The sequence below is a fragment of the Balaenoptera ricei genome, chromosome 9 (assembly GCF_028023285.1).
Source record: "Balaenoptera ricei isolate mBalRic1 chromosome 9, mBalRic1.hap2, whole genome shotgun sequence".
In the NCBI taxonomy this organism is placed as follows: domain Eukaryota; kingdom Metazoa; phylum Chordata; class Mammalia; order Artiodactyla; family Balaenopteridae; genus Balaenoptera; species Balaenoptera ricei.
In genome coordinates this window covers 7,633,032-7,649,900 of record NC_082647.1, presented here as the reverse complement: position 1 = coordinate 7,649,900, position 16,869 = coordinate 7,633,032, and the positions used below count along the sequence as shown (strand labels likewise).

Here is a 16,869-nt window from a genome sequence, read left to right as displayed (position 1 = left end):
CTCCGCGGCATGTGGGATCTTCCTGGACCAGGGCTCGAACCCATGTCTCCTGCATTGGCCGGTGGATTCTTAACCACTGCGCCACCAGGGAAGCCCTATAGGGTTTTTAAATAACATTTTTTCCCCACTAATTTATTACATTAACGTATTTTATATTTACTGGATAGCAGTATTCCATTAACCAAATAATATAACAAATTATATCTTATCAGAATCTTCAAGTATTTCTTAATTTGCAAATTGTTCCTTTTCCTTTCCATGTTTTTATTTGCACATACTTATTGATTTTTCAGATATTATTATATATTAAGGATATTGACCTTTTGATATATACTACAGATATTTTCCAAGTTTATTTTGTTGTTCACATTTAACTCTATTTAGAATGTGCAGTAAGGTTTAAATTTCTGCAGTTGAAACTATTGTCCTATTAGTAATTCTTGACAGTGCAAGGCCTGCCCAGTCATTTTTTCATTTTATGTTTTTTTGGCTCTTGGATGTTTATTCTTCCCCTTGAATTTTTCTAGATTTCTCCAAAGTTATGCCAAATTTAAAAATCATTCTGGGAAGTATTGGCATTTTTACAATACAAGATATAGTTTTTCACTCTTTATTCAGATTACCTGAATAATGCGAGATCATTGAAATTTCTTTCTTGCTTTGATAACTTAGTGGTTCCTAGGTGATACTTTACACCACACATTTCTGGTAATATGTTGTAAAACATACCGACTTTTACTAATTTTGCTACTCTTTTAAGTTGCATCCCTGTTTTCCTCTCTTCCTTGAAGGGAGATGGAAGAAATTGAGTAAATAATCCAGTAGATTTCAGAGATGCATATTCAGATGATTGGCAAGAGAAGGCCATAATATTTAAATTTTTTTAAAGTCTCATTACTACTGATTCTTTCCATGTGGTCGTTTCAAGGAATGTATTTATGTGACCCTTGACCTCAAGTAGCTCTCAGTCAGAGGGCGTGGTTCTTCCCTCCGTGTCTGTGTGCAGTGGAGAATCCACAGGTTTCTCAGAGTGTCACCAGGGGTATTACCCCTAAAAGGTGTGAAATGCCACGTATCTGTGGGAAGAAAATTGATGTAAATACATTTGGACTGTTAATCATGATAACCTCATTAAAGTCATTTAAAGAGGACTTGGAAGCAAAAACATAGGTTACAGAGGACGTGGGACACATCAGTGACTGGTTAGTTATAGTTGGCATTCATCCTAAAATCAAAGAAGCCCTCCCCTCCCTTTTTTTCTTCGGGCAGGTTTGTGAGTTTCATTTGCTGTTATTTCTGTTAGCAGTTTTTCAAAAGCAAACCCAAACCTCTGACTTGAGTTCATTCCCACAGGCGGAGGCTCGTTTGCTGGAGGAGCAGCGGAGAGTCCAGGTCTACCTTCACGAGAGCACCCAGGACGAGCTAGCCAGGAAGTGCGAGCAGGTGCTCATCGAGAAGCACTTGGAGATCTTCCACACGGAGTTTCAGAATTTATTGGATGCCGACAAAAATGAAGGTGAGCCACTGAGATTCAAAACACAAGGGTATGTATTTTGATCTGAGATTTTGAAATTGCAAGAAGTTCTAGACTCAGAGTTAGCATTTCCAACACCGGTCATTCTTTAAGAGATTCACGTGTGAGATTGTGTGTGCGCGTGTGTGTACCTTGTGTGTTGATTTCAGGCCTCTGCAGTGTGTTTCGGGTGTGACTTTGGGGGAGGAGCATCTTTTCAGTTTGGTTTGGAGTCTAACTTGTTCCATACACCTTAGCATTAAATGATGCTACCACTGGTTTTTTTTTTTTTTTCCTCACGTATGTTTCTTCTGAAAATTCTTTAAGATGAGAAGGCTATAATTTTGCAGAAGTATTTCCTTTACCCCTCCCTTGTTTTACTGGAACATTTTAGGAGCTCAGTAAAAGAATGGTGTTTGGATTCAGGATTTTTCTTTGGTGTTCATATATCAACCATGTGCCATACATATATTAAGTGAAGAATATGGGGACCCTTTTGTGACTTATTTGTTTGTATAGTTGAGATGGATACTCATAAATACTCCTTAAATTTATGCATTCTTTTAAATAATATTTGAGTGCCTATTTGTCAGGCATAAATCATATCTCAATCTCAAATTTTAGGAAGCATCAGATGTAGTTCCTGATCATCTTCTTTCTCTATTAGTAGTTTCTCCTAGCAAGGGGGAGAATATGCTTTTATAACAGCATGACTTCATTGTTACTTTCAGCTAAATATGCATATGCTAAATATAAAGTAATTGGTTACAGTTAAGTGCATTTGATTATTAAGGTGTAAAAACACGGTGGTTTTATTTCAGTGTACCTTTCACCTCTGTAAGCACTTACTTAGTGGAATGGATATGCAGAGTTTGTTTCTGTGCATAAAGGTGTGGTGCCTTCTTCTTTCAGATTTGGGTCGCATGTATAATCTTGTGTCTAGAATCCAGGATGGCCTGGGAGAATTGAAAAAACTCCTGGAGACACACATTCATAATCAGGGTCTTGCAGCGATTGAAAAGTGTGGAGAAGCTGCTTTAAATGTAAGTACTGTTTAACTGAAAGCCAGTCGGGCCTAACCATTCCCATGCACGGACTGCAGGTGTGTCTCGTGTCTCCACTTACAAATCCAAGGGGTAAGATTTTCACTGGAGTCTCGTAGAGAACCTTGTTTTGGCTTTCTAAAATAGAAGGTTCACAAGCATCTTTATTTAGTAAACATCTTCATAAACTCTTCTCTGGCACTTTTTAGGCATTAAGGATTTAATTTCTTGATATTCTTTTTTCCTTTATGTCTTCTCAAAATTACATTCCTTGCACTAGAAGAGAGAAGATTATTCCATAGAAAGAATAGGCTAAAGCCTCCTAGAGACTTGGCTCTGGTACCCACGGGCCGCCCCTTGCAGGAACTTCATTCGGTCTGTGTACTGCCCTCCCCTTGAAGCTCACAGGGCTGTTTGCCCTGGAAAGGCCCTGAAATGTATGGCATTTCTCATACACACCCCCATCCCCACTGCAGGAGGCACAAGAATATTCTGCTGGGTTATCTATAATTCACTTGATAATTTTACATAGGAAGTATCATGTGTTTCTAAGAGGTAAGTTGTCTTCAGTTTTGTCCCTATTGTGAACTTTAGTTTTGATAGTGTTTGGGACAACTATTGGAGAAGAAAAGCTTCTAGAACACACAGCTGGTTCTTAGGTCTGAATCAGAAAACTTTTTATCTCTGATTTTATTGTGTTTGGTGTTAATTATTTCAACAATACTATCTTTAATATGTTTTTTTAAGTCTTTATTTTCCTGCTATCTTTGGGGGATCCCTTTTCCACTTTTAATTATGGGGGTTGCTGCCTCACTTGTTATCACATCTATGAAGTATTAGAGGGAAGAATGTAAACAACCTTTAAAGGGCCTGACACACACAGGCAGGTACCTGAGATTCAAAAGGGGTGACCTGATGAAGATATCTTTTCAATAACGTAAGGTGTTTTCACAGATGTTAATTCAGAACCCGGTTTGGCTGTGTGGCAGCAGAGCCAAGTTAAATGACTTTCCTTCAAATGAGTTAAGCGGCGAGTCTTATTTCATCAGATACGGATTAGAGTAGCAGATAAATGAAGCAGGTTTCGCTTTCTCATGTAAACTGTTAAATGTTAGATATGAGATTAGCCTTAGGGACTCATGTTGTAGGTGAATATAGTTAGATTAAAAATCAGTAGGATAACTTGCTTTTTTGTTTTCATAGGAATGATGGGATATTCCTTCTAAAGTCAATCTTTTCCAAACCAAGTAAGGTTCTAGATGGGGAAATAATCACGTTGTAATTCTCAAGTACCATTTTCTCTTTCTTTTGGATACAGTCAGCTGCCTGATTGACTTGGTCAGTGAGTCTTGAATCTGAAGTTGACCTTTTCATGGCAGTTAAAGCACAAGTTCAGCTTCTAAGTAAAATTATTTCTCTATTAGTAGAGACTTCATCCGTCAGCAGTAGACAGCAAAAATAAACTGTATTTACCAGCAGTTATATTTTATTGGAAATTAGGCTTTTAAACAATATTTTTATTACCTAGATGTAAGCCACTGATATACATGTATTTAAACACCAAAATAAGATTTTCCCCCATGAAGAATAATTATATATAACTTGGTAAATTTATATTGCATCTGCCTTAACTTTCAAAAGTCAAACATTTTAAAAATATGTTATTCATTATAATTATTATTTCCATAGGAACTGTTTTTATATTGAACTCATGAAACTGGTTTTTTAAATTGTTTTTCTTGTGAGGAAAAGTTTCTTTAAGAAAACAAATACTTTTCCTATTTTCTGCAAAAGGAGTTTTCCCTGGATTTCCATTTTATTGGCTCATCTCTGGAGTTTCGGTTGACTCGTAAGTTCGTGGTGCAGTCTGACTGGCGCGTGGATTTCTTTACGACCTTCCCCGGGCTGGGTCGGACCTGCTACCTTTACTCACCAATGTTGTGAAAGGCCAGGAAACTTGAAGAAGCTCCAGAGAGAGCACATGTAGCCGGTCTTAGCCTGACTCACAGCAGCTGCTTATTGTAAGACAGAATAAATTCAGCTGCTAAAACATAAATAATTTTAAGTAGGTATTCATTTTTATCACATGTGTAGTAAACGTAAAAGATGTATTGTAACCCAAACCACGATGGTTTTCCAAAACCCATTAATGCTGAAAAAAAAAAAAAGCGGCAGAAAAAGGAGATTGATTGAATCAGTAAAAAATTACAATTATCGTACCTAATTTTAAATGGGGTTTAATTACTTTCAAAACAGTTTTTAAAGTTTTTCACCTAACTGAGTTGAATCGTAGTATATGAGAATCATTTAAATTCATCTGTTAAATGCCATAGAAGGCACTGCTTAAATGATTTTTTTTTAAGGGCTGAAAAGTTATCTAGTCCTATGATTCCATTTATCCCATCAGTTTGGCTAGAAAGCAAGTTTTACTGCTAATCAGTGTGGCCTAGGCTAAAATTATTACAGGTTTCACATTTGTAATGTGATTCAAATAATATTTTTGTGTTAGAAACTTCAAAATCTACTTAAGAATTTTCTGAGGGCATTTTTTTTCCATAGTTAAAACAGATTTGAGAATAATGGCTGTTCCTGGGTAACCAGGGTCCGGGAAATCCCGCTCATGGTGTCCCCCTCTCTTTACCCAAAGAGGAACTGGCAGTCTTCCCCCGTGAAGTGTGGCTGAAACCCTGAACGCATGTGCTGTTTTTAGACACACTGCTTCTTGTACCTGCCCCGCACCCAGGCCGGGGAACGCCGGGGAACGCAGCTCGGGATCAGGGCTCCTCTCAGGGTACAGGGGCTTCAGGCTGAAGCAGATCAGTGTGGGTCCATCCCACCCACCATGACGTGAGAGTCCAGCTTGAGGAGGAGTCCTCTCCAGCCTTCCAGAGATGCTCGCGACTGAGGACACTCACGCCTAGCCACGCTGCAGGCACCGTTAGCATATTGCGTCGGGGCAGCAGTAGAACTTTGGAAACACAAAGAAATCTTCAAGGATGGGTTTTAAACAGGTTTAGAGCTGAACAAAGGATCAGATAATTTTTTTAATAGGCAAGTTTATTTCATAGGCAGGTTCCCCCGTGCGTGGCCTCTGGACTGAAAGGAGACAGTGGGGCAGCAGCAAGGTAAATCAGCACATTTCACGTTGCCCTCAGACTGTCAGGAGTCGAACACTGAGAGACCTCGTGTGCTTATGTAGACGGGCCAAAGCACTACGAGTGTGCTCAGTTGTTGGCAATGTAGTAACAGAAGAAAAATAATCCGTATTAAAATATAGGAGGAGGTTGGCCGGTCCACTTAGGTCTTGAGGGGGAGCATCTTGAAAGCAGAGCCCACACCTTCAGGTGTTCATTTAAAAAGATTGAAGCCCGCGGAGGGGCGGCCCCGTGCTGGGTTCTCAGCTGTTCCGTCTGCCAAAGCAACCAGCTGCTGGTGCCGGCTGGGGTTAAAGCTCAGGGGACCAACAGGTGCCGCAGAGAACACGGAAGTCATTTTCGTTCATCCAGCAAGCATCTACGGCCTTCCTGCGCTGGCTCTGCTGTCGAGAATTCCAGTGTGAGGTGCCTCCTCACCTTTGTCTTCTCATCAGATCTCACTTTGTCTTCTCAGATCTCCGTGACCTCATCTGCCTGCTTTAGTGACTGTATTGCGGGGTCCGTTTTAAAACTCACATCTTCCTTCCTTGGTTCCTTAGCACGGAGGCGGCTGCTGTGGGGTATGTGCCACGCGGCCTCACCCTCTGCCCCTGGCAACTTGAGTCTTCTCAGGTGGAGTCGTTGCCTCCTGAATGTGGGCGTGGCCGCGGGGTCCTCCCAGCCCGTCAGCCCCCAGCAGTGCGTTGCCGCCGCCCGGTCCTCTCTGCTGAGTCAGCGGAGTGGGGACGTGCGGCCTTCCTTGGCTCTCCAGGCTTTTCCTGTCTAGTCCCAAAGCGACCCTTGTCATCTGGGCCCCGTCCCTTCGTTTCTGGATGGTCTCATATCTCTCCCATTCCTGTTCATCCCTCATCTTGCTTAGCAGTTCCGTCTTCCAAAAATACTCCTTGATGCATGGACAGTTTCACTCCATGTTCTTCATCTGTTGCTTTAAATAAAGCACAAAAAACCCCTCTTCCCTAAAATAATATGTTAAGTCTTCCATATTATATTAAATCAAAATCCTCTTCTAATCATGGACCTCATCTTCCAGTGAAACTGTTCTGTCCTCATTCCCCCCAGAACACGTCCTTGTTTATACTCATCTCTGCCTGTAACGCGGTCCTTCCTTCCTTCTCGTTTTATCCCGCTTTTGAAGGCCAGCTCAAATCCCACTTTCTAAAAGAAATGCTCTCCACTAACTATTCCCGCCCAAGTGGTTGTATTCTCATCCTAAACCATTAGGGCATTTAGAAAAATCTCCCAAATGCCACTTTATATTTGTGTATAACTTCTGTGTTTCTTGTCACTCCATCTATTATAAATCCCTTGAGAGTAAAGCTGACACCTTACTATGGTTTGATACTCTTTATAATTTTAGAACTAGCGTCTGATACAGCAAGTAGTTATTGTTGATAATGACGATGACCATGGTGGCAAAGAGGAAGGGCCACCTGCTGCTGCCCCCGGCTCCTTTCCAGTTCCATCCTCCTTACTCTTCATCCTCATTATGTCCGTCATCGAAACGTTTTTAGACACTCCCAGTTCCATACGTGTGCCGTGCTGTACCCTCCTGGTTCTTCTCTCTGCTTAGACATATTCCTTCTTTTTTTCCTATGTGTTAAACACCTTTATCTTTCAGTACCCTCAAATGCCATTTCTTCCATGAAGGCTTTCTCGATCACCCCTTTGAAATAACAGCATGTTGGACTATTTACATGACATTCACACTCCGTATATCTTAGATGTCTGTGTAAATGTCTTCTACAGGGATGGCTTTATCCATCTTCATGGCCTCAGCTCAGCACTGTGCCTCATACAGAATAGGGTCTCGGTCTGCTTATGTCTTAATTATACTCCACCGTTGCCAGCAGGATTCAGGGCGGCTTACACAATACATAAAAGACAATAGGATAAATGAAACAGAGAGTAGCAAAATAAGGGCTGGAAACACAAAGGAAGCCAAGTGTAAGATAGCACTCAGAGTGCGTGCTGTGAAGTCTGGTCTCTCATTAGAGGTGGGTTACAAATTTGCCTCTGATGTTTTCCATCAGTACAGAGAGCTTGCTGGAAAGGACAGTTGGTAGTACTGTGAAGTACAGTCAACTCCTTGATTCATAGTGATCTTAGGGAACGAGCCGGTAGCTCAGAGGAATGACTTTATCGGCATTCAGAACTGACAGTACCTTTCCTTATGGCCCATCCTAAAGAGAACACCAGCCATGTGGAAAATCATCCATGTAAATACAAAGTAAATACTATATCAAGTCATTGGATGGCTTTATAAGTTCCCCTAACGCCACAATTTTATAGCAAAATAAAGTTCAGGAAAAGAGTCAATACAGACTTGTAAGTACTTGCTGGTGAATGCTTGACGATGCAGTTGGTTCCGTGTTGAATTTTTAATTAACACACGATTCTGCTGCAGTCTGGGTGCTATTGTTCTTCCCTACAAAGAAAGCTTCATAAATCAGGTATAGAGAATGTTTCATTACTCTGTCTTCAGGGCAGAAGTGGCAACAGATAAGCACAAAGTCCTCTTTGAAACCGTATCTTGATTTAGTGACCTCAGTCTAACTGGAACTGAAATATAATCCAACAAGAATGGGCTTGTAGGTGCTTCGATGTCCAGCAGGGCTGTTGATCTGACAGTGGGAGGTTGGGCTGCAGAGCCAGACTGGGGCACAGAGTTGTGAATGTTTACTTGCAGCTTTGGAAGCAATGGGGTACTGAGACGGAGAGGCGGTTCAGGAGTGGCCCAGGGCTGCCAGGGCGATAGTGCTTGTAAGAGGGAGCAGTTAAAGCGGAGAGTTTTAAAAGCGGCAGTAAAATCGGGGAGCTCCGACGAGTATATTTTTCAGTATAAGACGAAGGGGTGAGTCTGGGACCCCTTACAAAAAAGAATTACGAAAAAGTTCCATAGTTGGGATTGAGGACTCACTTGTGTGTGAACTTACACCAGAACGAACAGAGTAACACAGTGCTGGGTGCTTCTGGCAGATTTGGGTTTCATTTATACAACCAAGATTCCCTTTCTCTTCTGGAGTAAAATGCTTAAATAACTTAGTCCTGACTCAACCTTTCTGTGGGTGGTAATAGAAGAAGATTATCCACGCAGAGCTAAACTTTAGCTCGGAAACCTTACATTTGGAGTGTGACCCAGCTTTGTGTGGTCAAGGGAGGTGGAAAACATATCCATCGTATCTTTAAGGAGTGTGGAGAGGGTAGGATAAGAAAATCCTAGACTATCACAGCTATAGGCTATCCCTTAAAGCTGGGTGATGGATTATGGCAGCTGATTTTACTATTTCTTATTTTGAATATGTTGAAATTTTTCCATAATAAAACTTGAAAAAGCAAAACGAAAGAAATGTACTAGTTTTGGTGCAGTCGATATGGGAAAGGAGAAAGAGGAGGGAGCAGGTTACAATTTTAATTACATAAAGAACTGATACTTGGTGACAGTGCAGATTGGTTCAGAAAGCACGCAGCTAAATTTGTGAATTCATCTTCTGTCTTGCCATGAGATGAAGAGGATGCCAATTTCTCTGAAGGAAAAAGTACACAAATGTCCATTTTTAGTCTGTGACAACCAGGCTCTGAGAAGACTCACTGTATCCTTTGTGTATCCAGGAAACACCCTTCTCTCCTTCAGCTGTAGGGAGAACTCCAGTCCTTTGACAAGCAGACCCATCGTGGAAGCCTCTTCCTGCCCAAATCTGACTTTATACCCCACATGAAACTGAATTTTGGCTTCGTCTTTGCTGCGTATCGGTACGTCCTGAAGTGGCCCCTGCCCAGTTCAAGGCCAATCCGATGCGACCTGTGAACTTCTCTGGCCACCCACCCACCCGCTTCCCTCCTGTATATGCTGCTCCTGTTTCTGAAACATCATTCTTTCACTTAGAGAAGACACGGTTTTTCTTGGCAAGTCTAACTTAGTTCCACTTTCAAGATTTAATATTTTTGTCTTTGATCACCCAGCACCTAAATCTAGTCAGTTAGAGCCTCAGCATTTACAGGGTAACCAACACCAAAGGGCTGACTGCAGGCACACCTGGGATTCAGGGCGAGGTAAGGGTGAGCGGGCACGAGGGGCCAGGGTCAAAAATGGGAGCCCACACGGTCACATAACTCAGGTCAGGGATTTGTAAAAGTTTATCAGAGTCCGAAGGTCATGATCAGATTAAAGATGTGTTCATTATGCTCTGAGGCTCATAAGATGAGTAGAAATGACTGAAGCAGAAAGTAGCAGGTGGACAGAGGTTGGAATGGTGGGAATGGAGAGCGCTGGTTCAGTTGCTGAGTTTGTTTGTCTTGATATTTTAAACTTTAAACCATTCTCAGTCAGAAAAACTAGTGATTTCTGCTTATCTAAACAAAAGAGTTGAGGTGATGGAGTAAGAAAAGCCCATTAAAGGGCTTCCCTGGTGGCGCAGGAATCCACCTGCCAATGCAGGGGACACGGGTTCGAGCCCTTTTCCGGGAAGATCCCACATGCCGCAGAGCAACTAAGCCTGTGCGCCACAGCTACTGAGTGTGCGCTCTACAGCCCGCGAGCCACAACTACTGAAGCCCTCATGCCTAGAGCCCGTGCTCCGCAACAAGAGACACCACCGCAGGGAGAAGCCCGCGCTCGCCGCAACTAGAGAAAGCCCGCGTGCAGCAACGAAGACCCAACGCAGCCAAAAATTGATTAATTAATTAATTAAATTTTTTTTTTTTTTTTAAAGAAAATGTGAGACTTAGAATACTGAATGGTATTTGAGGCCTCCCATTTCTCTCCCAGTTTGGGGAGGGGGGCTATTTGGTTTTTTTGGTTTGGGTTTTGGGGGTTTTTGCTCATTAGTTAATATCAAAATTACTTTTAAACCCTGAGTGCACATAGGCTGGCGGGGGTGGGGGCACCTCAGAAAGTGCTGAGTGGTGGGGAGCCGGGCTGGGGTTAAAGCTCCCACGCGTAATCGGCAGAGTGTAGTCGGTGGTGTGGGATTGTTCTTTTTCTGGACCTCTTGCTTCTCTGTGTTTTGCTGGGAGATGATGCAACTCCAAAGGGGACGTGCTAATGCTTATGGGGAAGAAGAGTTCCACTGACCCCGAGTGATGGCGTGGTGTGTCCTTGTCAATGGAGACACATTTCTTTCCCTTTCCTTCTTGAAGAGACACAGCCCCGAGGTGGGGACGTCGGCCTCATGGAACAAGGCCCCGGGTGGCCTGTGCTGCCTCCGCCTGCCCCCCGCGAGGACAGGAGGCCGGGTGCCGCCCGGGGCCCTGGAGGCCGCACAGGCTGAGAGCGTGATACACGTGCGTGAGGTGGGGGCCCCAGGCTGTGGCCCCCGTATCCTCTTGAGGCAGAACTACAGTATTCCTTAGGATCGCAGGTGACCCCGAGAAATCCTGTGTGATGTGCAGCAGCTCCCCGTGAGGTACTGGCCTCACTCCTCTGGGTGGGCCTCACGCGCCTCCCTGCTTTAACTAAGGGTAAGGTGGAAGTTATGTCAGGCTCCTAAAGTGTGTTTTCTCTCTGTGAGACGGGCTTTTAGAATTATCTTGTTAGTGGAAACGTGGGATAAAAGGTAGTAATTCAGTTATGATTATGGTTGTTCCTGATTTGGCCGTTTCAGAATGAGTTGGCGAAGTACAAGAGGCAAGGCAGGCGCGGTCTGGTGAGCCCCTTGAGCTCATGCCCGGCGAGGGAGGCCGCCCTTGGCGACAGCTCACGGGGATGGTGAGCTCGTGTAACAGGGAAGCCTGGCCTGTCCTGGAAGCTCAGGGAGGTTCCCTGGAAATAGTGGAGACCAGTAGAAGAGTTGGAGCTGCCTGGGCAGGTAGGGGTCCTAGACAGAGCAGACCTGTCCTGGCCACCGAGAAGTCTGCTACGACAGGAAGAGGGGACAGGGCACGAGGTAAACCTGCGAGGGTGGGCCCGGGCTGGCCACATGGGAGACCTCGAAGGCCAGGTTGATGATACACCTTAATCCTAAGAGCAAGACGAAACCAGGAGAAGGGTTATCATAAAACCGGACACTGACAAGATCAGAGTTTTGTTTTTTTACAAAATCGCTACCATGTAGAAAATGGATTAAAAGGAAGAAGAGTTGCTAGTATATCAGTTAGGTTTGTTAGAGTGGTTCAGATGGAAATGACACGGGCTGGTGATGGGGGGACACAGAAGGAATTAAGTAATTAGACTCTCTGTAATGGGCAGGATTTGTGTTGGATAATTGTTGAAGCTGGACAATGAATACGTGGGGTGGGTTTTCCTGTTCTTTGTAATTTTGAATATGTTTGACTCTTTTCTACAATAACATGTTGAAACAAAAGAAATGGAAAGAGAGAGGTCCAGAGAGCAGCAGGGCCAGGGAGGAGATCGGGCCGGCTCTGACACAGAGTTTGGGGATCCCTCCAGGCGTCCGCGGCAGGTTGTGTGAACCGAGTGGGGACGTCTGGTCTGGTCTGGAGAGGAATGTGACAGCCATTGGCAATAGACACCAATCACGTAGGAGTTGGATGAGATCCCTCTGGGACCAGCCTGAGAGGTGTCCTGTTTCTTATATGCAGAGAGCTCTCGTGTACTATTGAGTAATCACGCCAATTACTGACTACATTTTTTTTTTTATTGGCGTATAATTGCTTTACAATGTTGTGTTAGTTTCTGCTGTACAATGAAGTGAATCAGCTCTATGTATACCTGTATCCCCTCCCGCTTGGACCTCCCTCATCCCGCTCCCCCTGCCATCCCACCCATCTAGGTCGTCACAGAGCACCGAGCTGAGCTTTCCTTTTTTTTTTAACGTCAGAAATTCCCGTCTTCATGTTCTTGAAAAAACATGCATTTCATCCAGCTGATCTTTTCTCTCTCCTTACCTCTGTTGTTTGTCTAACCCTGCAATCTGGTGCCCTCTGAAGAGACCATCATTTACCTCCTGGTTGCTAAATCACTCACCTTTTGAACATCTTTTCTCTGTTTGGCACTGCTGACTGCTCCTTCCTTAAATTCTCTCCTCTGTGTTATTCCTGTGTGTTCCCGTCTCCATCTGCCCTTGCCAGGTTCCAAGGTGGCTTCTCTCTGGATCTCAGATGCTAAATTCAAGTCTCCAGGGCTCAGTGCCTTAGCGCACTCTTCCCTCGGTGGCTTCCGTTCACACTCTCGCTTCTCACCAGCCAGGCTCCTGGCTGGGTCTTCTCGTATAGCAGAAAGAATCTGGAATTGGAGTCTGAAGACTTCTGTTCCCTTAGGGAAGAGCTGTCTTTCCATGGGGAATTCTGCTGGGCGTTTTTGGGGACATTTATGTTTTTCCAAATCCTAAATCTGAGGAAAATTGGTCAAGAAATCAAGAAAACAGGGAAAAGCATTGGTAGTTCTCCTGCAAACATAATGGTCACCGTGGAGACTTTCCTGATTCAGAGGACTCCATTGATGATGGTCCAGGGCAAGGGGAGGGGTGCTGACGTGGGGAGTCCAAGTTTCAGGTCGTCTCTGGGCGCCATGATGAGGCAGAGGAGCAGTGCCGTCCAGGGGGTCCGTCTTCCTTGTAGGTGATGCCCCGTTATAAATGTGTATGTGTCCCTCTCTGCTGCTAAGGGTGAGTCATTCTTGCAAATAAAATGAAAACTAACCTGTTTACATACATAATATACTTTATATCAATCCTGTGAGTGGTGTTCCAAGAAATAGCAAGTTTTGGAAGCAAATAAAGTCCTTAACTTGGCAGTTTTGATATGCGATTCTTTGTAATGCTGTTAACCTTTAATGTTACTTTATTCAAATACTACATGATGATGTTTGCTGGCGTTTTCCGGTGTGTAAATACTTGCTAGAGATTAAGGTTCTTTGTAAATACTTTAAAAGAACAAATGCAGAGAGAAAAATAATTTGAATGATGTGAAATAATTTGACATGAAATCAGAAAGCAATCTGAATTGGCAAAAGCAATATCAATTTCAGTGGCAAAACCAAAATTAAGTCAAGCGGACAATATTTTCATTGTTAGAAAAAAGAAATGAGCTTATATGAAGTACGCTGTGTGCCAACTGAGAGATGCTTTTGGGTGCAGTCTTGTGAGTAAGACCATTAATACAGAATGCAAGAAATTCTTCTACACCCGGAATAGTTGTCATGAAACCAAGAGCCGGATTCTCTGATGGAGCAGTTAATGCTGTGTGTGTTCTAAGTTTTAAGATAGATAATTTTTAAACATTAAATGTACGCGGCATTGGCTTTCAGTATTTTAAGTGATTTTTATTTGGCAATTATTTTGTGTTAAATTCCCTTTTAATGTTTTATCGAATGTCTATCAGGTAGAGGCCACTTTACATGTCATTGAAATGATAATCTTGTTATCATTTGTTCGTAATAATAATAATCCTGGCATGTTTATTACATCTTTAACAGAAAACGTCTGAAACTCTTAGTATAACCCTGTCTATCACAGAAAAATGATTTACTCTTAATGGTTACTCATTATTATTTTAAAACAAGTCAAGTGTCACAAAAATGCAGAATAACTAGAATTGGGGGAGTTCCGGTTTCTCGTTCCTGAATCCCGAGGAGAAACACCTGTCAGGAATTTGGAGACGCTGGCAAACCATTTAAGGCCCCCGCACCAGGCCTTGCGTTTGTGACGTGCTGGCCGCCGTGCCCGCACCACGTACCGCGCGGGCTCAGCCTGCCTTCCCGACCTCTCACCCGGGCCCTTTCCTTCTCAAAGGCTCTCAGGAGTCAGGCTGCCCGTGTCCAGGCCTGACTGCCGCCGCTTAGGCCCTTGGCCGGGTCGTTGCCTGTGACTTTGTTTCTCCGTCTGTGAGAAGGGGATGCGAACGGCACTGGCCTCGCGGCAGGGCAGTGGCAGCCCTCTGCGGGCTCAGCGTCAGCCTCTGCTTTCTGATTACCCAGGACTGTCTCCTTTGGCGCCCCCCTTCCTGTGTTCCTTCTGTATCGCTCCAGAAGCCGCTCCTGTGGCTGACTTTCACATTTCATTTCCATCCCGTTGTTCCTTTGTCCAGAGACTCCCACTGGGCTACCCGGCCGATCCCACAGTGCTCTGCCTGTCTCCCAGGCCCTGGCCTTTCCCGTCTCAGTTCTCTCTGTTTGTCCACGTGGGTCTTCTGATTTTCCCGGATGTACTAGTCTCACCCTTGCTGCCACGTCTGACCCACCCCGGCCCCTCATCCACACTTCCTAGGACCTAAAAGCTGTGTTATCCTTGCATTGCCTGCCTAGCTAAGTTCTAAATAACTGATAGACTGGTTTCCCCAGCCAAAACAAAGTCTAGAAGTTGAATTGTTAACAACAAAAATTGGCAAAGTAAAGCTATCACTTTGAAAGTTTATTTTCTGTGATCCCTTTGAGTTTTCAAATAATTTGAACAATCACTGTTTTTCATATAGCTTGAAGTCAGTATTTAATTTCGAGTGCAGAGAATATATTTTCTTTTATTATATCTATAAACATCATGTCCTATGTGTTTTGATGATGGAATGAAAACTGTTTCTTGATCCTTACTTGTTAACATCTTTGAAGAAGTATCCAGACCTTTCGGAATGTTTTCTAGTAGCATGTTAGTGTGCAATTTAGTCCCCGGAAACCAACTTGTGTGTCTGTTTTTCCCTCTGCCCAAGGACCCCAAAATGTACGTGCAGACAGTGCTGGACGTTCACAAAAAATACAACGCCCTGGTGATGTCAGCGTTCAACAACGATGCTGGGTTCGTGGCGGCGCTGGACAAGGTGGGTGCGCTGGCCCGCGGCTCTCCTGGGGACAGTGGCTGGCGCACTGGCCTCTGACTGTGTCTCCTGTCATCTGCAGGCTTGCGGTCGCTTCATAAACAACAACGCGGTCACCAAAATGGCTCAGTCATCCAGTAAATCCCCCGAGCTGCTGGCTCGATACTGTGACTCCTTGTTGAAGAAGAGGTACTAGTGACTTTGTGTTTTTTCTTAGTAAGCCTGTTTAAAATCTCAGCCTCTAGATGAGGAGTTAAAATTTATATTACATTTTATGTATGTTAAATTGTAATTTTTGTACCTTTTGAGAAAATACTGTAAACCTAATACACACCTTCTTTGTCTTCCTAAAAGGCACTTCATGTTGTGTGTGCTGTGCCCAGTTCATGTTTTTCTTACATCACTCATGTCTATAATGGCAGGCGGTGTGCGCGTGACCCTTTAGCTAAATGGACTCCACTGGGCAGGTCCAGCTGGTGGTGACGAGGGTGGAGGTTACAGCAGAAAGTCACCATTTCTCTTCACTCCCTACGTGCTCTTTTTTGCTGGCCTTGATTAATTTTTTTCCAGTTGAAAATCTGCAGTAGCTCCCACTGGCTGCTTTTTAAAACAGAAGACTCTCCACATACTATAGTGCTTTCATCAGTCTGTGTACTTTTAACATTTATCTTCATTTAATGAGTTTGTTTTATTGCTGTTTCATAGTCTTTATATTTTAACCATCTTATTTCTCAACTGGTATTTTTCCTAATCAATGGATGTGTATTAAGCACTAGAGGCAACATAACCTAATACGGTTTTCTTCTCTGTGTTGTGTTTTTTGAAGTTCTCACTTAATTTTTTGTGTGTTTGTTTTGGTTTTCATCAGCATCTCTTTCACTGAGGAGTAGCTTTTTTCAGTTTAGGAATGCTCAAGGCTTATTTTCCTATTCCAAATATCACACCAACAGATTTTGCAGTAGTTTTCCGTGCCCCCCAATTATATTGGTTTAATATTAATAAATTGTATTTTAAGCAGCTCTCAAAGGCTCGTATAATCCCATTACAAAAAAGACTGAGAACACCTACACTACCAGGAAAAAGACTACAAACAAGTCTCACTTAGAAGAGAGTTGTGGGAATCTTAAGTAAAATGTTAGCAAACTAAATTTATCAGCGAACTAAAGAATAACTGTCCAGAACATAGAATAGCTTTCTAGGAATGAATGCAAGGATGGCTCAACAGTAGCAAATCCAATGTAGTTGACTTTATGAACTGAGAACTGTATGAACAACTGTGTGGTCTTCTTGATTGACATGAGAAGACATTTGGTAAGGGCAGTAGCTATCTCTTTTAACTTTGCCGGTAAGTGATTTGCCCAAGGCCCAGTGCAAATTGAGTATTTGATTTTTTTCCCCCTACTTATCACAATGCTTGTCTAATGTATAATTTAGCAATTCTAGTCAGATCCACTAA

The 16,869-nt window shown here is 43.2% G+C and overlaps 1 protein-coding gene across 4 annotated transcripts in view; it reads left to right on the top strand.

The window, feature by feature from the left end:
• CUL1 (cullin 1) overlaps positions 1-16,869 on the top strand; it is a 110,658-nt gene that overhangs the window by 78,813 nt on the left and 14,976 nt on the right. For all 4 annotated transcript variants that reach the window (XM_059933151.1, XM_059933148.1, XM_059933147.1 and 1 more), the window contains exons 8-11: positions 1,354-1,516; positions 2,426-2,556; positions 15,309-15,416; positions 15,496-15,602. In XM_059933151.1, coding sequence (XP_059789134.1) covers positions 1,354-1,516; positions 2,426-2,556; positions 15,309-15,416; positions 15,496-15,602 — 509 coding nt within the window. The remainder of the gene's footprint in view (positions 1-1,353; positions 1,517-2,425; positions 2,557-15,308; positions 15,417-15,495; positions 15,603-16,869) is intronic.